The 20,250-nt window shown below is 45.2% G+C and overlaps 1 protein-coding gene across 1 annotated transcript; it reads left to right on the top strand.

Moving 5' to 3' along the window:
• Positions 1 to 73: 73 nt before the first annotated feature.
• On the top strand, positions 74 to 18,091 carry si:ch211-149k23.9 (germ cell-specific gene 1-like protein). Its single transcript, XM_060921699.1, has 6 exons — positions 74 to 284; positions 7,056 to 7,226; positions 7,542 to 7,589; positions 7,699 to 7,851; positions 8,388 to 8,499; positions 17,521 to 18,091. Exons 1-6 carry the CDS (start codon positions 74 to 76, stop codon positions 17,888 to 17,890), a joined length of 1,065 nt encoding a protein of 354 aa, XP_060777682.1. The 3' UTR covers positions 17,891 to 18,091.
• The last annotated feature ends 2,159 nt before the right edge of the window (positions 18,092 to 20,250 follow it).

A 20,250-nucleotide genomic window follows, 5' to 3' on the forward strand; every position in this document is an offset into this window, starting at 1 on the left:
AACAAATTTATTAATAAACAATGAATAATAAGTATCATGGACATGCTTTGCTCTTCTCTTTGCATTAGCTGCCATGTTGGAGCACATGCCTCGACGCTCACGCTCACTTCTCTGCCTCACTTTGAACTCTCTTGCCCTGGCTTTGTCTGTGCTAGCCTTCTGCACCTCCTACTGGTGTGAGGGAACACAGAAAGTGGTGAAACCACTCTGTCTCTCAGCTGTTAAAATAGAGAAATGCAGCCAGAACAACAGCCAGCCTTTTGCTGTGGGCACAGCGCAACCAGGTAACAACCAGTATGAGGAGAGCAGAAAGAAAACAGCAAGTGTGATGTAGAAATTCACTTTAGTTCAAGTTAGATATACTGATGGAATCATCACAACAAACAACAACAATTATATACATATATACACAAAAAAAATACTGTGCAAAAGTCTTAGGCACCCTATTTATTTTCATACAAGTTTTGTTATAGATTTCTATTTTATGACTTCTACATTAAGCCCTGTGATGACCTGGCGACTTGTCCAGGGTGTACCCCGCCTTTCGCCCATAGTCAGCTGGGATAGGCTCCAGCTTGCCTGCGACCCTGTAGAACAGGATAAAGCGGCTAGAGAAAATGAGATGAGATGAGACTTCTACATTAGGGTGGCACGGTGGTGTAGTGGTTAGCACTGTCGTCTCACAGCAAGAAGGTCCGGGTTCGAGCCCCGTGGCCAGCGAAGGCCTTTCTGTGTGGAGTTTGCATGTTCTTCCCGTGTCCATGTGGGTTTCCTCCGGGTGCTCCGGTTTCCCCCACAGCCCAAAGACATGCAGGTTAGGTTAACTGGTGACTCTAAATTGACCGTAGGTGTGAATGTGAGTGTGAATGGTTGTCTGTGTCTATGTGTCAGCCCTGTGATGACCTGGCGACTTGTCCAGGGTGTACCCCGCCTTTCACCCGTAGTCAGCTGGGATAGGCTCCAGCTTGCCTGCGACCCTGTAGAACAGGATAAAGCGGCTAGAGATAATGAGATGAGATGAGATGAGGACTTCTACATTAGGGCGGCACGGTGGTGTAGTGGTTAGCACTGTCGCCTCACAGCAAGAAGGTCCTAGGTTCGAGCTCAGCGGCTGGCGAGGGCCTTTCTGTGTCAAGTTTGCATGTTCTCCTATGTCTGCGTGGGTTTCCTCCGGTTTCCCCCACAGTCCAAAGACATGCAGGTTAGGTTAACTGGTGACTCTAAATTGACCGTAGGTGTGAATGTGAGTGTGAATGGTTGTCTGTGTCTATGTGTCAGCCCGTGATGACCTGGCAACTTGTCCAGGGTGTATATATATATATATATATATATATATATATATATTCTCTCCAGTAACTAAGCTGGAAGAAGTTACATGTGGCGTTAAATAATTTATCAATAATGCATTGTTTCAAAAGCCAATAGGATATTTCTGGTCACACTTGGCAGTGTTGGTTTGGTATGAATCCCTAGGACATCAAAGGCAAAGATAGTAAAGAACCTAAAAACTTTATTTCAACACATCATATAGTGGTGTTCACCAAAACATCAAATTAACCACATGCAGTATCAACAGAACAAGCTTTCAGTTTAATTTTTCAGTCAAGCTAAAAACTCAGCTTAGGTTATTTTTCTCCAGTCAGGCTTTTGCGAAACCGAGGCTTATTGTCACAATACTAACCCAGTTACCAGAGAGTTTCAGGGCAACTTTGACATTTTCTGATCATTTCAAGCTTGAAATTTACTAATACCTTCCAGAAAATATTTATTGTGCCTTCTAGAAATATCAGTACCCTTCATAAAATGTTAAATATAAATTCATCTCATCTCATTATCTCTAGCCGCCTTATCCTGTTCTACAGGGTCGCAGGCAAGCTGGAGCCTATCCCAGCTGACTACGGGCGAAAGGCGGGGTACACCCTGGACAAGTCGGGGTACACCCTGGACTGTGGGGGAAACCGGAGCACCCGGAGGAAACCCACGCGGACACGGGGAGAACATGCAAACTCCGCACAGAAAGGCCCTCGCCAGGCACGGGGCTCGAACCCAGGACCTTCTAGAAGCAAGATTATCTACCAGTAAAATGACAATTTCAATGTTATAATTAGCAAAATGTCCAGAAATAGAACTAAAAAAAATATATTTGTTTTATAGTAATCTCATAGTAAGAATTATGATGTAAATTTGACAATATTTAACATATTTTCACTCACTTAGATATCAGTTTAGATTTGCAGTACAGATCGTTCTCTCACTACTGTTCATAACATGCATACAGTAAGCAGGTTACAGTGGATACCAGTCAGATTTTAAATAAGACTGAACATGGCCATAATTGAAATGCATTTAATCTGTCTGATCTGGAGTGTTTTAAGCTGGTCAGGTTTTGGCACTACCTCTGATCTCCTAAACTGCTCTCTGAGATGATATTAATTAAACCTACAGCTTAAACTCCCCGAATCCCATTCAAATATCTGATTAAATGGGAATTGGGGGGGGAGGGGGGGGATGATGTCCTGTTAAGAAAGAGAATTATACATCTAGGCCATTACTCACAAAAGGAGTTGTACATTATAGTACAGAGATTATATTCATTATCATTATATTTATGTTTCTTGTTTGCAACAGATTTGTACTGGATAAGTGTACTGTTACTTGGTTGAATAATAGTTCAGTGGTTGAGTGTTTGGTTGAATGAATTAGATTAGAGATTAGATTAGATAAAACTTCATTGATCCCTTTGGGAGGGTTCCCTCAGGGAAATTAAGATTCCAGCAGCGTCATTACAGATAAACAGAGAAAAGAAATAGAGAAAACTTCTAGATAAATTACAACCCCGATTCCAAAAAAGTTGGGGCAAAGTACAAATTGTAAATAAAAACGGAATTCAATGATGTGGTAGTTTCAAAATTCCATATTTTATTCAGAATAGAACATAGATGACATATCAAATGTTTAAACTGAGAAAATGTATCATTTAAAGAGAAAAATGAGGTGATTTTAAATTTCATGACAACAACACATCTCAAAAAAGTTGGGACAAGGCCATATTTACCACTGTGAGACATCCCCTTTTCTCTTTACAACAGTCTGTAAACGTCTGGGGACTGAGGAGACAAGTTGCTCAAGTTTAGGGATAGGAATGTTAACCCATTCTTGTCTAATGTAGGATTCTAGTTGCTCAACTGTCTTAGGTCTTTTTTGTCGTATCTTCTGTTTTATGATGCGCCAAATGTTTTCTATGGGTGAAAGATCTGGACTGCAGGCTGGCCAGTTCAGTACCCGGACCCTTCTTCTATGCAGTCGTGATGCTGTAATTGATGCAGTATGTGGTTTGGCATTGTCATGTTGGAAAATGCAAGGTCTTCCCTGAAAGAGACGTCATCTGGATGGGAGCATATGTTGCTCTAGAACCTGGATATACCTTTCAGCATTGATGGTGTCTTTCCAGATGTGTAAGCTGCCCATGCCACACACACTAATGCAACCCCATACCATCAGAGATGCAGGCTTCTGAACTGAGCGCTGATAACAACTTGGGTCGTCCTTCTCCTCTTTAGTCCGAATGACACGGCATCCCTGATTTCCATAAAGAACTTCAAATTTTGATTCTTCTGACCACAGAACAGTTTTCCATTTTGCCACAGTCCATTTTAAATGAGCCTTGGCCCAGAGAAGACGTCTGCGCTTCTGGATCATGTTTAGATACGGCTTCTTCTTTGAACTATAGAGTTTTAGCTGGCAATGGCAGATGGCACGGTGAATTGTGTTCACAGATAATGTTCTCTGGAAATATTCCTGAGCCCATTTTGTGAGTTCCAATACAGAAGCATGCCTGTATGTGATGCAGTGCCGTCTAAGGGCCCGAAGATCACGGGCACCCAGTATGGTTTTCCGGCCTTGACCCTTACGCACAGAGATTCTTCCAGATTCTCTGAATCTTTTGATGATATTATGCACTGTAGATGAAGGTATGTTCAAACTCTTTGCAATTTTACACTGTTGAACTCCTTTCTGATATTGCTCCACTATTTGTCAGCGCAGAATTAGGGGGATTGGTGATCCTTTTCCCATCTTTACTTCTGAGAGCCGGTGCCACTCCAAGATGCTCTTTTTATACCCAGTCATGTTAATGACCTATTGCCAATTGACCTAATGAGTTGCAATTTGGTCCTCCAGCTGTTCCTTTTTTGTACATTTAACTTTTCCAGCCTCTTATTACCCCTGTCCCAACTTTTTTGAGATGTGTTGCTGTCATGAAATTTTAAATGAGCCAATATTTGGCATGAAATTTCAAAATGTCTCACTTTCAACATTTGATATGTTGTCTGTATTCTACTGTGAATACAATATCAGTTTTTGAGATTTGTAAATTATTGCATTCCATTTTTATTTACAATTTGTACTTTGTCCAACTTTTTTGGAATCGGGGTTGTAAAATAAATTAAGTATTTACATATACAAATATAAAAGAATAAGATATGGGGAAGAGAGGAAGGGGGGAGAAAAGGTGGGGTTAGGGTAAGTGTGTGTGTGTGTGTGTGGGGGGGGGAGCAGGAAAGATATTGCACATTATCTGGTATTGCTTATTGTTAGGCTAGGCTACTACTCCTTCCCATCCTCTGTCCTCCTGTTACCCCTCCTCCCCCCCAGAGAGGAGTTGTACAGTCTGATGGTGTGAGGGACAAAGGAGTTTTTGAGGCTGTTCATCCTGCACTTGGGAAGGAGCATTCTGTCACTGAACAGGCTCCTCTGGTTGCTGATGATGGTGTGCAGAGGGTGACTGGCATCGTCCATGATGTTCAATAGTTTGTCCATAGACCTCTTCTCTGCCACCGTCACCAGAGAGTCCAGCTTCATGCCGACCACAGAGCCGGGCCGCCTGATCAGTTTGTCCAGTCTGGATGTGTCCTTCTTGGATGTGCTGCCCCCCCAGCACACCACGGTGTAAAACAGGACACTGGTGACCACAGACTGATAGAACATCCACAGGAGTTTCCTGCAGATGTTAAAGGACTGCAGCCTCCTAAGGAAGTATAGCCTGCTCTGTCCCTTCCTGTATAAGTAATTGGTGTTGCAAGTCCAGTCCAGCTTGCTGTCCAGCCACAGCCTGAGGTACTTGTAGGAATCCACAGCCTCCACCTCGACTCCCTCGATCAGAACTGGTCGTGACCTTGGTCTGGACCTCCCAAAGTCAATGACCAGCTCCTTGGTCTTCGAGGTGTTGAGCTGCAGATGGTTCCTGTTGCACCACACAGCAAAGTCCCTCACCAGGCTCCTATACTCCTCAATGGAATGGAAGTTAATGAGGAGTTAAATGAAAATGAAGGTTGTTTAGTTTCCTGTTTTAGGCTCTGGAAGAACTGAAAGGTTTCTGTCCCTAGACATGTGCTTTTCACTGATAATTGTGGCACAATAACTGATCATCGATGTTGTTTGCAAGTAGTTAGGTTTATGTCCACTCTTACAGAAAGGTCACGCAAAGTTTATATGTGAATTTTATGCTTATGGTATTTACAGTTTCACGTGTAGTGCATCTGGTTTTATTTTTAATGTTCCTTTCTTTCTTCTTTTCCCACTAGTTTCAGCTTTTTGCAAGTTTTTGTATTTTCTCCCATTTATTTTAGTTTCATGCATGTTTTTATTTTTACACAAGTGTGTTTTCTCATGTTAATTTTTCCCCAAGTATGAACATGTACACTCACCATCCACTTTAAACCAATTCAGTTATGTGGCGGCAGCAGCACAGCAGATACAGGTAAATATATTCATTTACAGTAATGTTCACATCAAACATCAGAATGGGGAAAAACTGTAATCTCAATGACTTTAACTGTGGCATAGTTGTTGGTACTAGAGGGGCTGGTTTGAGTGTTTCATAAACTGCTGATCTCCTGGGAATTTTACACACAACAGTCTCTAGAGTTTATACAGAATGGTGTGAAAAACAAAAAAAACATTGAGTGAGCGACGGTTCTGTGGGTGGAAATGCCTTGTTAATAAGAGAGGTCAGAGGAAAATGGACAGATTAGTCTGAGCTGCCAGGAAGGATATGATGACATAAATAATCACGCTTTACAGCCATGGTGAACAGAAAAGCATCTCAGCATACACAAAACATCTTGTGTTGGATGGAATACTACAGCAGAAGACCACATTGGGTTCCACTCCTATCAGCTATCCACAGGCTATCTTGGGCATAGACTCACCCAAACTGGACAGTTGAAGATTAGAAAAAAAATCACTTGATACTTTTCCAGTCTTCAACTGTCCAGTTTCTGTGCCTCAGATTCTTGTACCTAGCTGAAAGGAGTGAAACTTGATATGGTCTTCCGCTGTTGTATTCCATCCACCGCAAGATGTTTTGTGCATGCTGAGATGCTTTTCTGCTCACCATGGTTGTAAAGAGTGATTATTTGAGTTACTATAGACTTTTTGTCAGCTGAAACCAGTCAGATCATTCTCCTTTGATCTCTCTCATCAACAAGGTGTTTCAGCCTGCAGACCCTCTGCACGCAGGATGTTTTTTTCCCCCGCATAATTCTGTGTAAACTCTAGAAACTGTTGTATGTGAAAATCCCAGATCATCAGCAGTTTCTGAAATACTCAAACCAGCCTATTTGGTACCCTCAACCATGATATGGTTAAAGTCACTGAGATCACATTTTCCCCTATTCTGATGTTTGATGTGAAGTTTAACTGTAGCTTGCATCTGCCTGATTTTATACATTATGTTGCTGCCACATTATTGAAGAATTGGATAACTGCACAAATGAGCAGGTGTACAGGTGTTCCTATTACAGTGGCCAGTGGATGTAGTTTTATTTTCACATGTATTCACTTGAATTCACAATTTCAGGCCATAACGTGCTGAAATGCACCTTCACATGTGAATGATGTGAAAAACATGATCACATCAAATGTAAGGGAGTTTTCCATAAGGGTACAGAGTTTACACAAGATACAAGTTCTTGACTTCATTGATATTATTTAAAGAAATTGTTTGGCCTCGTTCTAACTTCAGATATCTGACTTTAGTTACTCTGTCTCTCCAGAACTTCCCTCTAATGGCACAGAATCACCAAACAAGAGAGAAGCGCTTACCAAGACTCAACAGAAACCGTTGGCTAATGCCGTGCAGTACATTTGGGAAACAGGAGAGGACAAGTACATGTTTCGTTACTTCCATGCAGGATTCTGGGAATCTTGTGAAAAACATGTTGATGGTAAGAGAACCTTCCCAAGGGAAATGCATGTAATAACTTGATTATGCAACACAGAGAAGGCTAAGAAGGAGGAAGAGGCTTAGTGGAGAAAGAGAGAATATGGTAGAATTGGTGACAGATAATAGACAATAATTTTTTGGCTTACATTGTCATTTTATATATATATATATATATATATATATATATATATATATATATATATATATATATGAGAGAGAGAGAGAGAGAGAGAGAGATACACACACACACACACACTGTAATTTAAGTCCCAGTAAAGTTCATTTAGAAGGAAATGTTTTGACTGTTATTCTACAGGGGAGCGATGTCGCAATTTTCTCGATCTAATCCCTGAAGATAGACATGGTGAGAATTTTGGTTTCATGCATGAATGCCTGCATCTATATATCTATATGTATATATGTAGAAGCCTCTCACCTTTTTAACACAATCTTTCTGGCTCTCTTTTTTGAAGGTGTTCTCTGGTTGTCTATGATATCTGAGTTCATATACATTGGTCTGTTGGGGATGGGCTTTCTGCTGATGTGGTTGGAGGTTCTTTGTTCTCATAAAGAAATGTATGCACTGAAAATCAACTCATTTGCAGCCTTATGCACTGTGCTGTCAGGTACGAGGCTGACTCCATGCTCTGCTGTTATTTAATTCATAAGAAGTGCAAAAGAAGCATTTAACGATTGTTAATTGAAGTTGTATTTCTACTGCATATGTAGTAAAAACAAACAAACAATTCTCCATGTTGGTGATACAGTGGTTAGCACTGTCACCTCACAGCAAGAAAGTTCTGAGTTTTAATCTGATGACCAACTGAGATCTTTCTGTGTGGAGTCTGCAAGTTTTCCCTGTGACTGCATGGGTTTCCTCTGGGCACTCTGGTTTCCTCCCACAGTCCAAAGACATGTGGATTAGGTTAACTGGCTACTCTAAATTGCCCATAAATATGAGTGTGAATGGTTGTTCATCTCTTTGTTAGCCCTGTGATAGTTTGGTGACCTGCCCAAGGTGTATCCTGCCTCTTGCCTGAAGTCAGCTGGGATTGGCTCCAGCTTTCCCTGTGGCAACTAACAGATAAATTGGGTAGATAATGGATAGATTTCTCCATGTTTTTGTTTTTCTTACTCAGTGCTTTATGTCCCTCTCTCTCAGGCCTAATTGGCATGGTGGCCCACATGATGTACACCACAGTTTTTCAGTTGACTGTGATTGTAGGACCCAAAAACTGGAGACCTCAGAACTGGGATTATGGCTGGTCTTTTGTGTGAGTGTACTCATCAATTTCTTTAATATTCACTACAGATCCACTGAATGACACAAGATTGAATTTACAACAGAGTATCCCAAGCCAATGCAATTACAAACAGGAGAAAATACTCTGTCAGGTGAAGTATCCTGTCAGGGTGCAGGCACTTATGGATGCAGGCACAGGGGAGAGCGGGTGTGTTGCCAACTGGAAGTCAAAACCAAAGCGTGAGCCAAAAGACGTAGTCAGAGTCGAGCAGGGGTTGGTCAATGTGTGAACAGATTAATCAGAGAAATGATGAGAGTTTAAATTTGGAAGTTTAACAGGAAACAGGGTCAGAGTCACAAGCAGTCAGGAAATCAGTAAACGGCTTGGTACGGTATGATCGGGTTCAGAGACATAAAACGATACTACGATGAGAATGTGTGTCTGCTCTGTTTAAGTAGCAGGGCTGATTACTGAGGGAATGGGAAACGGGTGCGCCTTCAGAATTCCAGAGAGGATGGGCGCTGTGGCACTTGGGAAGGGTAGTCCAAAGCTGCCATGTTTGGATGCCACTCTGAACTCCAGTTTTCATCATTGTTATTGACAGAACCTCCCCCCCACACACACACACACACAGACACACACACCTGAGGCAATCACTCTAGGAGCGCTGTCCTTTCTGGGGTGACCTCTCTTCCTGGTTGCTCGTTTGTCAGGATGTTCTGAATTAAATTCTTGTGTGAGAAGTGGGTCTAGGATATCTCTTGCATTAACCCAACTGTGTTCCTCTGGGCTATACCCCTCCCAGTCCATGAGGTGTTCTAAGTTACCCTGTCTGGGATGGGAGTTGTGGCTTTTGTGTACCTGTAAACTGGATCTCCCACTACTTCCAGGGGAGAAGGTGGTTTGGTAGTGGGGGTGTTTGTGGCTAGGGGTCCCTGAATGGTGGGCTTTAGGCAGGATACATGGAATATTGGAGATATGTGGCAATATGGTGGGAGCTCTAGTTTGGAGGATACCTCAGTTATTCAGCAGAGGACCTTGAAAGGGCCCATATAACAGGCATGAAGTTTCTTGCAAGAGTTGTGGTCTCGTAGAGCTCTTGTGGATACCCACACTCTGTTACCTAGAGAGTATGCGGGTGTTTCTCCTCTGTGTTTGTCAGCATAGCACTTATACCTGTTGGTTACCTGTTCGAGCTTTTGATGAACCCCTTCCCATACTTGTTCGCTCCACTTGAACCAGGAATCAACTGCTAAGATTTGCAAGGGTGAATCATCCTAAGGGAAAAGAAGTGGCTGTTCACCAAGGATACACTGAAACGGGGTTAGCTGGGTGGCTGAATGTTTCAAGGAGTTCTGTGCATATTCTGCCCAAGGAAGGTATTGTGCCCAATCCTTCTGGTTCTCCATACAAAACATTCTGAGGAAACACCCAGTCTCCTGATTGGAATGTTCCACTGGGCCATTAGATTGGGGATGATATCCCGAGGTTAGACTCACTGTGACCACTAGCTTGTCCATAAACTTTATCCAGACTCTGGATGTGAATTGAGGACCCCAGTCACTAACTATGTCCTCTGGGATCCCATAGTACCGGAAGATGTATGTGAACAGGAGTTCTGCTATTTCGATGGCTGTAGGTAACCTGGGCAAGGGAAGGAGTTTCAGAGCTTTTGAGAAATTATTGATTACCACCAGGATGATTGTATTGCCTTGTGATCTGGGTAGGTCTGTGATGAAATCAACGGCTATGTGCAACCAGGGTCTTTGTGATATAGGCAGTGGACATAGTCTGCCAGTGGGCAGGGTCTGGGGCACCTTGGCTTTGGCACAGGTAGAGCAGGAGGAAACAAACCTGTTAATTTCAGAGACGATGTCCTCCCACCAATACTTCTTACAGATGAGTTGATAGGTGCGTTGACTACTGGGATGACCTGTGGCTGGGGATGAATGAGTCCAGATAATGAGTTGGCCTCAAAACTGTGGGGAAACATATATGAGACAAGGAGGGCAGGCTTCTGGAGGATTGTGTGGTTGTGCTTGGGCTATCTCTCAAGAACTAGAGACCAGAGGTTTAAGGTGTGACACATGGAAAGTGGGGTGAATACATTGCTTGGTGAGTGGTAATGCCAGTCTGATGGAAGATGGATTAATTACCTTGCTGATGAGGAAGGGTCCTAGGTATCTGGGGGCCAGCTTACTGGAGACGGTTCTGAGTGGCAGATGGCACGTGGAGAGCATGACTCGCTGCCCCACCCAGTAGGTGGGTGCCTTAGAGCAGCATTTGTTGGCCTGCCTCTTGGATGCTAGGGTGGAGCGAATGAGTCTTCTCTGGGCCAATGCCCACGTCCTCCTGCAGTGGCGTATGAAGGTCTGGGCTGAGGGTACGGTGACCTCCTCCTCTTGGTTGAGGAAGAGTGGTGGTTGGTAACCTAGGGAGCACTGGAAGGGCGAGAGACCTGTGGCAGATGAAGGGAGAGTGTTGTGAGCGTATTCGACCCAAGGTAAGTACTTACTCCAAGAACTGGCATCCCTGGACGCCATGCACCTGAGTGCCACCTCCAAATCTTGGTTTGCCCGTTCCACCTGGCCATTGGTTTGAGGGTGGAACCCTGAGGAGAGACTATAGGAGGCCCCAGTGAGTTTGCAGAAGGCCCTCCAGAACTGCGCAGTGAACTGAGGACCCTGGTCGGAGACAATGTCAGTGGGGAGTCCATGTAGGCGGAAGATGTGAAGGATGAGTAATTCTGTGGTTTCTTTAGCTGTGGGTGGTTTCTTTAGCTGTGGGAAGTTTGGACAGAGGGATAAAATGGACTGTCTTGGAGAAACTGTCAATAACTGTGAGGATGCATGTGTTGCCACCTGAGTTGGGGAGTCCTGTGACGAAGTCCAGGGTGATGTGAGACCAGGGTCAATGAGGAGTCAGGAGGGGTCTTAGCAAGCCAGCAGGGGGTCGATTGGCTGTCTTGTTCAGGGCACATGTGTCTCAGGCTGCCACGAACTCCTGGACGTCTTCCTTGATGGATGGCCACCAGAAGCGCTGTTGGACAAGTGGCAGGGTTCGAGCAGCTCCCGGGTGATAAGCCAACTTGGGGCCATGACCCCACTGCAGCACCTGGGTTCACACAGAACAGGGAACAAACAGATGATTAGGTGGTATGTTGCTTGAGTTACCTTCTCCGGGGTCCTGCTCCAGGGCCTTCTGCACTAATGTCTCCACCTCAAGTAAGGCAGCCCCCACCAGACAGCGTGGAGGGAGGATGGTTTTGGGCATACTGGACTCCTCCTGGCGGGCAAAGAATATCCTGGAAAGGGCGTTGGGTTTGCCGTTCTTGGAGCCTGGGCTGTAGGAGAGCGTGAATTGGAACCGGGAGAAGAAGAGAGACCATCGGGCTTGCCATGAATTAAGGCGTTTGGCAGACTTGAGGTATTCTAGGTTCTTGTGGTCGGTCCAGACAAGGAAGGGGAGATCCAACCCCTCGAGCCAATGCCTCCACTCCTCCAAGGCTAGCTTGACGGCCAACAGCTCTCTGTCACCGATGTCGTAATTTTGTTCAGCAAGGGACAGCCAGCGAGAGAAGAAGGAGCAGGGGTGGACCTTGTTATCGCTGGCCCTCTGGGAGAGAATGGCTCCGACCCCAGACTCAGAAGCGTCGACCTCCACGATGAACTGTTTGGTCAGATTGGGTATGGTGAGAATGGGTGCTGTGGTGAACTTGTGCTTGAGCATGGAGAAGGCTCTCTCTGTTTCCTCCCCCGACTTGAACGGGGTCTTAATCGAGGTCAACGCCGTGAGAGGTCTGGCCACCATGCTGAAGTCGCAGATGAAGTGCCTGTAGAAATTGTGAATCCCAGGAAATGCTGGAGCTCTTGTCGCGAGGATGGGGTGGGCCAGTCAGCAACTGCCTCAAGCTTGAGGGGGCCCATCTGGATCCTAGCCGGGGAGATGATGAACCCCAGAAATGAGACAGAGCTCGGGTGGAATCTGCTCTTTTCCACCTTGACAAACAGCTTGTTTTCTAACAGGTGCTGGAGGACCTGCTGGATGTGGCCCCGATGTTCCTCCAGGGAGTGAGAGAAGATCAGGATGTCATCCAGGTACATGAAAATGAAGATGTTAAGAAAGTCCCTTAGGACGTTGTTGACGAGTGCCTGGAAGATTTCAGGTGCGTTGGTCAGGCCGAAAGGGACCACGAGGTACTCATAGTGGCCAGTGGTGGTGTTAAAGGCCGTCTTCCACTCGTCCCCCTCCCTGATCCTGACGAGATGGTAGGCATTGCGAAAGTCCAACTTGGTGAATATCTTGGCTCCCTGGAGTAGTTCAAAGGCTGTAGCCATGAGTGGTAGTGGGTAGTGGTTCTTGACCATGATGGCGTTGAGACCTCGATAGTCAATGCAGGGGCGGAGTGACTTGTCCTTCTTTTCCACAAAGAAGAATCCCATCCCTTCTGGGGAGGAGGAAGGGCAGATGATCCCAGCTGCCAGAGACTCGGAGATGTACTTCTCCATGGCTTGCCTTTCGACGGGAGAAAGAGAGTAGAGTTGCCCTTTGGGTGGCGCCGTCCTGGGCAGGAGGTCGATTCCAGTCATAGGGTCTGTGAGGAGGGAGGGACACTGCTTGGGTCTTGCTGAAAACAAGTCTTAAGTCCAGGTATTCCGGAGGCACATGAGAGAGGTCGGGAAACTCACTGGCTGAAGGCTGCAGTGGTTTGGCGGGAGGCAGAGCAGAGTTCAGGCAGGAAGCTAGGCAGGAGTGGCTCCAGCCTAGGATGGTGTTATCTGCCCAGTTTAGGTGGGGGTTGTGCTGCGTTAACCAGGGTAATCCTAGGATAATGGGTACGTGGGGGTTGTTCATGATGTGGAGTTGGATGGTTTCTGAGTGGTTGCCGGAAATCCTCAGGGTGAGCAGGGCTGTAAGGTGGGTGATGGTGGTCAAGCCGGTGCCATTGAGTGTCAGGACTGTGAGAGGTACGTCGAGGGCGAGTAGTGGGATTCCCAGAAGCTTGGCGGTGGCAGAGCAGATCAGGTTCCTGTCCGCCCCTGAGTCGACGAGGGCCTGGAGATGGTGATGCTGGTTGTCATGGATGATGATGACAGGGAGTAACGGTCGATCAGCAAGGGGCTGGTTCCAAGCGTTGCCCACCAGGTCCCCTCGATTCACTGGTGGTCTCATTCCCTTTAGCGGGCAGGCTCAGCAGATATGTCCTTCCTGACCACAGTAGAAACAGGCCCCTGTGCTCCGCCGGCGCTGTCGTTCCTCTGCTGACACCCGTACCCAGTCTACCTGCATGGGTTCAACAGACGAGGTGGGAGGCAGAGAGGAGGTGAAGCTGGGGCGGTTCTTCTCTTTCCTCCATTGCTGGAACCGGGCGTCAATATGGTTGGCAAGGTCCATGAGACTGGAGAGGTCCGACGGCAGTTCCCACGATACCAGTTCATCCTTAATGGTGTCGGACAAGCCATGCAGGAACGCATCGACCTGGTGCTCTCATTCCAACTGCACGATGCCGCCAATGTCCGGAACTCAATGGCGTAGTCCGAGGTAGACCGGGACCCCTGCCGCAGCTCCATGAGTTCCCTAGCCGCCTCCTGGCCAGACAGAGAGTGGTTGAAAGTTTGCCCCATCTCCTCGGACAAATCTTTGAAACTGGAGCAACAGGGAGCATTGGCGTCCCAGACCACCGTTCCCCACTCCCTGACCTTGCCGGTGAGGAGCATGATGATATACGCCACCTGGGAGCGTTCTGTGGGGAAGGTCAGAGGTTGTAGCTCCATGATCAATGTACATTGAGATAGGAACGATCTGCAAGTACCTGGCTCTCCATCATAGGGCTAAGGCGGTGGAAGTCTTGGCTTGTGGAGAAAAGCAGTGGCAGGAGCTCAAGTAGGAGACGGCTGGGCGGGATAGGCACGGCTTGATAGCGCTGCATCTGTGTGGTGAGGTGGTTGAGTGAGTTGGACAGGGTGGCGAGGTTCTGGGTGATCTGCTGGAGGTCTTGTTGATGGGTCCTGAGGAGAGTCCCTTGCTGCTGGATGGCCATTCTCAGATGGGTGAGTTCCGCTGGATCCATGTTGACCAGAACGTATTGTTAGGGGTGGTGAAGGTGTGGTGAGATAAGGATCCAAAAGCAGAACACAGACAGTAATCCAATAAATAAGGTGATTTAATCCAGGAAGAAAAGATGTGGCAAAAGGTAAACAAACAGGACAAAAACACAAATGGCAAAAATAGTTCAGGTAAAAAGGAGACAAAAAACTTGACAAAAACACGAGACAGGTAAGGACAAAAATGCTAGAGCAAAAAACCATGAACAAGAAAAAGCGCTAGTGCAAAAAACCATGAACTAGAAAAATAAGCTAGAGAGAAAAAGCTATGAAATGCAATAAGGCACAGAAATGGCTAGAGAAGCAAAATGAGATGTTCTGGCAAAGTCAGAGTCTGAGAATGGCGTATTTATAAGCAGCGGTGAAAACCAGGAAGTGAATACAGGTGAGATGGAATTCCCGTCACGGATCCGGATCGGCGCTGGCGTGAGAGATACGTAATCTCCGGAGTGGATGTCCGGGGCAGAGCATGACATTCATAGCTTTTTCTGTGAGGAGATTGATGAACTGCGTGATTTTTTTGTTCCTCAGTGGTGCCCATGAGAATAGTGAAGTAGAGTGAACACTGAAGGAGAAAACCCTTACACTCAGAAACTTCCCCAGAGAACTTCTCAGGTCACGGTACCATCGTGGCAGCACTTGTGGATGTTGTGGGGCATGTCAGGAGGGCCTGCGAGACAACAGCTGGTCGTTGTAACATTCTGTTGTTCAATTCACTTAACATCTGTTGATGTTCTCCTAACAGTCATCCCTGTGCATTGAGAGCAGTCTGCTTCACCTCCTCTGCTGCATCCATGGTGGCAAAGTATCCTATCAGGGTGAAGGCACTTATGGATGCAGGTGCAGGACAGAGCAGGTGCGTCGCCAACTGGAAGCCAAAACCACAGTGTGAGCCAAAAGATGTAGTCAGGGTCGAGCAGGGGTCGGTCGATGTGCGAACAGATTATAAGAGAAATGACAAGAGTTCAAAGTCAGAAGTAAATAGGAAACAGAGTCAGAGTCATGGGTGGTCAACATTAGTCTGGCTAACGCAACTTCAAAGCTCTGCGAGCATTTGGTCTGGCAAAGATATTAAGCCCAACCATTTTCCAAAGTGCGTGGTTGACCCGCCTCCCTGAAATGCCTCAGTTTGCTACTGGTCGAAGCCAGAAAAGGCTGTGACGAAGCTTAAACCAATCACGTCACTCTTTCCTCTGACGTATATGACGCGATGGGGCTAACTGGTAGATTAAACTCTTACCGAAGCCGGTCGGGAGCAAGGCGAAAACGTCCTTCCTTTCAATAAATACCTCCAGGGCTGCTCTTTGCTCCGTTTTCAATGAGAACTTGCTCCATGTTCGTAATGTTTCTAGTGAATGAAGCGCTTCCGGCATAGATTCTGTAAACAATCTATGGCTTCCGGTCGCAGTTCTACTACGTCACTGCCTTGAACACGCCTCTACCCAGGGCCGTTGGAGATGCTCAAAGTTGATTGGCTCCCGATTTTTCGGGAGCTTGGAAGAGCTGTAGATAGCTTGCCTGGCCAGACTAAGCTCGCAACAGGCCCTCGTGTTGCGTCACGCTTAGGATGGGCGGGCCCAGGCTAGGTCAAGATATCAGTTAATGGCTTGGTATGATCGGGTACAGAGACACAGAACGATACTTTGCAATGAGAGTGTGTGTTCGCTCTGTTTAAATAGCAGGACTAATTACTGAGGGAATGGGAAACAGGTGTGCCTTCAGAATTCCAGTGGCACTTGGAAAGTGTAGTCTGTAGCGGCCATGCTGCTCCGAACTCGGTTTTTGTCATTGTTACTGACACCCTCCAATACAAATGATGATAAATAGACAAAAACACAGGTAATAGAAAGTACAGTGCAAAAACATTGCAAAATATGATACAAACAAATATTGCATATATAAGACAGATATAAGACAAACTCATGCAAAAATACTGTTGTGGAAGCAGGGGCATGCCCAAGCGTCAGTTTGTGAATGGAGGGCAGGGTCAGGGAAGGTGAGTGGCCAAGTCATTACACCTGTTGTCAATTAATGTGTGTGTGTGTTTGTTGCAGTGATGGTGGAGCATAAAAGGAGGGGGAGAACAGGGAAGAGGTCTCTCCCGACTAGAACGCATGTGTGTGTGTGACTGTGTGTGAGCAGTGAGTGAGTGAAGCTGAAAAGCAGCAACGTAAAGGAAAATAAAGTGTGTGAGAACTTCAGCTCCCGCCTGCCATGCTTCTGTACTCCACCCACATCAGGGACTTATTACAACTGCACATATGCCTGAGTTTTGTATTGTACATAGGAATCATTTGTGGTGTTGTTGGGCTGTGTCTTTACTTAAGTTCAGAGTTCAGTTGTAAAATGGCCCTCAGGACAAAGCTGTTATTGAGTCTGCTGGCGTGTGTGTGAACACCTCTATAATGCCTGTGAACGGAGCATTGATGGGGTGGGTTTGGTCCTTGATGGTCCTGGCTGCTCACTTTAGGCAGTGCTGTCTGTGTTTATTTTCTACAGTTGGTGACTCTGTTCCTATGATGTGTTGTTTTGATGACCCGCTGTAGAGCCATCTGATCAGCCTGGTACAATTTGTCAGAAGGCTCTCGAAAACACTTGTAGGAATTCACCATCCGCTTCTGAGATATGTTGGCTCTCCTCAGTGTCTTCAAGTAGTAAAGGTGTTTACTAAAGTAATGTCTTCAAGTAGTAAAGGTGTGCCTTCATGAGACTTATAGTCATGTTTCTCTGCCCTTTCATTCTCCTCCACTCAGATCTGTGCCGTTTCCCAAAAGCATCACAGCACAAAGATCATCATTAAATGGTAGCATGAGCAGCCCAATGAATGCTCTTTCTCCAAGTTAAGATGCTCTTAGCATTAAGAGGCTTTTGGGAAACCCACCTCTAATTGATCTTTTCTTCTTTTTCTTGTTTTATATATATTTTTAATTGTTCCATTTCTTTTCAGTATAGCCTGGGTGTCCTTTAGCTGCTGTATGGGTGCTGCCATCTTCACCTTCAACTCGTACACTAAGACTATCATTGAGATTCGCCATCGACGGAGGCTGTGCCTGGAGGAAGCCCACACAGCTCCTTCCTATGAAGAGGTGGTTTCAGGAGGTGGGATCTACTCTATCAGTGGCCTACAGCAGTGTCCCAATGGGATGATCAATAGTATGTGGCTAGAGCATGAGACTGTGGGGATGAAGGCAGAGGTGCATGTCCCCATGCTGGTGCTGATAGGTGGAAATGAACCTGAGGAGTGTGAGGACTGCGAGAGGGAGATGGATGAAATGAAAGAGGCCATGGAGAGAGATGGAACAGACTCACCTTGTTAATGAAAGTTATGTAAATTGGTTGGTGTGAAATACTGATGCTCTGGGCCTCTACATGCAGATAGGTTGATGTCTCAGTCTGGATTCTGAGCTCCCTTTGAAATTAAATTTCATGAGATCTTGAGTGGATTAAACTTGGATTTGATAAGGACACAAAGCATTCATTTCAGATTGCATTTGCTGTTATTTTTAGAGAACTCCCCGTGATTTGTTTTTTTTATTTTTCACAGGATGAACAAATCCCTTACAGAAAGGTCATGGTTCATATATGAAATTTACACATGATTTTTAGACTCTTCATGTATTGTTTCACACATACTTAACATGTAGTAGGCTTTTCACCTGTAGGTCTTGGGTTTTGTTATCATGTTTTGTTTTTCCATATAATTATTTTCAACGTGTTAATTTTTTACATGTAGTTTCATTTTTCAGATGTGATTATTCTCAGCTCAATTACTTCTTTTGCATTACATTACATTATAGGTATTTAGCATACATGCTTATCCAGACCGACGTACAACATATCCAGAGCAGCCTGGGGAGCAGTTGCCCTGCTCAAGGACACTTCAGCCATTCCTGCTGGTCCAGGGACTTGAACCGGTGACCTTTTGGTCTCAAAGCTGCTTCTGTAAACTTTAGGTCATGGCTTCCCCCCCTTTTGCATGTGATCACATTATTCACACAAACTATTCATATGTGTGTACTTGAGTCACATGTGCGGTTTCACAGCATAATGTTGAAATGCACCTCTGCATAATTTCACATTTGATTGCGTATTAATCACATAATCAAATGTGAAAAACATGATAACATAGGTGGTCAAAGTTGTTTGGAGTTTGCTGGAGAGTAGCAGTAGCTTGTTTCCTTAAACAGTACAAAATATACTTACACTCAGGGTGCGATTTGTCAAAAAACCAGAAGGGGGGATGTTTTTTTTTTTTTAATCATGAAACGTCACAAAATTAAGGTAACAATAGGCTCAATAACATCCGATGATATCAAATGAATAACACTAAATGAAAACGAACACTAAACCAGAGATAGTAAATTCATCTTCCTATCTCTCTGACTAAATACACGAACACTAACACAACAAAGTTCGCATTGCTTGTCGCGTTGCTGTGATGTTTCTCTCCCTCCGGATTAAATGGACAGTGACTCGAAAATCACTAAAATACATGAATACTAAATGAACAGTTTGCTCTGATGGCGCAGTTCACATTGTGCGCAGCTTTCCGATTTAAACTGTTTTTTTCTCATCCTTATACTTCCTGTTTCATGGACTGTAACGGATTTGCTTATTTAGTAATTTTAATACAGAATTTACTTTGAAATTATAATCAGACACTCCAACGCCCCCCCTAAAAAAAAAAAATCGGCCGTGAAAAAGGCGGCATCCGCCAAAAGGCGCGCTGTTTGCATCCCTGCATAGAACGCAAAGATATTGTTATTATCTACAATGTATCTATTTGCTGGGGACGTTCGTGAACATCAAAGCTGCCACTTCGGGTCATTTTGAAAGTGAGTGCAATGTAGACCATAGAAAACTGTGTCACAACATGCCTGTCATGTCAACTTTTTTTTTTGGTTTGTTTGTTTTATTGACCCGAGGATTTTTTTTTCAGCAGAGATAAAAACCAGAGGGGGGGATGATCCCCACCATCCCCCCCAGCAAATCGCACCCAGCTTACACTGTACATAAATCAAGAAACAGTCTCTTTCAATACCAGCTTCTGTGAGCTTCTCAGACAGGTCACACACACATGCATGAGCGCGCGCACACACACACACACACACACACACACACACACACACACACACACACACACACACACACACACACACACACTTCAGAAAAATTTTATTCCATCAGAAACAATGAGACAGACAAAAATATTTAAATGCCTACTTTGCTAACCTTCATTCAGCTGCCTCATCCTGGTGGCACTGGTGGTCAACATACAACAGGTGCATTGCTACAAATCTCCCATATACAGTATACTAAATATACTAAGTAACTTTAAAAACGCACAATGGAATTCAACACGATATCACTTTAGATCCATGCATATATTTTAAATTTATGATATTGTATGTAATGCACACACATCTTGAAACATCGATAAAGGACATTTATTGTCAAACTCAAGAATTAATTCACAATAAAAAAATTCAAAGTGACAGTTGGTCCATGTTCAGACCGTCATGCTGGAGATTCTGGGTCTGTGTCGTCTAGGGGTCTCAGCAGCAGTGACTGAGGGTGTCAGGAATCTGTCACGGAGGTGAGCTAGCCTGATGTGCTGATCCTGAACTGGCGTCGTGACTCGAGGCTGACCAGGGCGTGGACGATCCCTGGTGCTCCC

The sequence above is a fragment of the Neoarius graeffei genome, chromosome 5 (genome assembly GCF_027579695.1).
Source record: "Neoarius graeffei isolate fNeoGra1 chromosome 5, fNeoGra1.pri, whole genome shotgun sequence".
Lineage (NCBI taxonomy): Eukaryota > Metazoa > Chordata > Actinopteri > Siluriformes > Ariidae > Neoarius > Neoarius graeffei.

What these genes read in the sequence shown, in the direction of transcription:
- si:ch211-149k23.9 (XM_060921699.1), top strand. Translation starts at nt 74, where the DNA reads ATGTTGGAGCACATGCCTCGACGCTCACGCTCACTTCTCTGCCTCACT. An exon ending in AATCCCTGAAGATAGACATG is followed by an intron (nt 7,590 to 7,698) that starts GTGAGAATTTTG and finishes TCTTTTTTGAAG; the next exon opens with GTGTTCTCTGGTTGTCTATG. An exon ending in GATTATGGCTGGTCTTTTGT is followed by an intron (nt 8,500 to 17,520) that starts GTGAGTGTACTC and finishes ATTTCTTTTCAG; the next exon opens with TATAGCCTGGGTGTCCTTTA.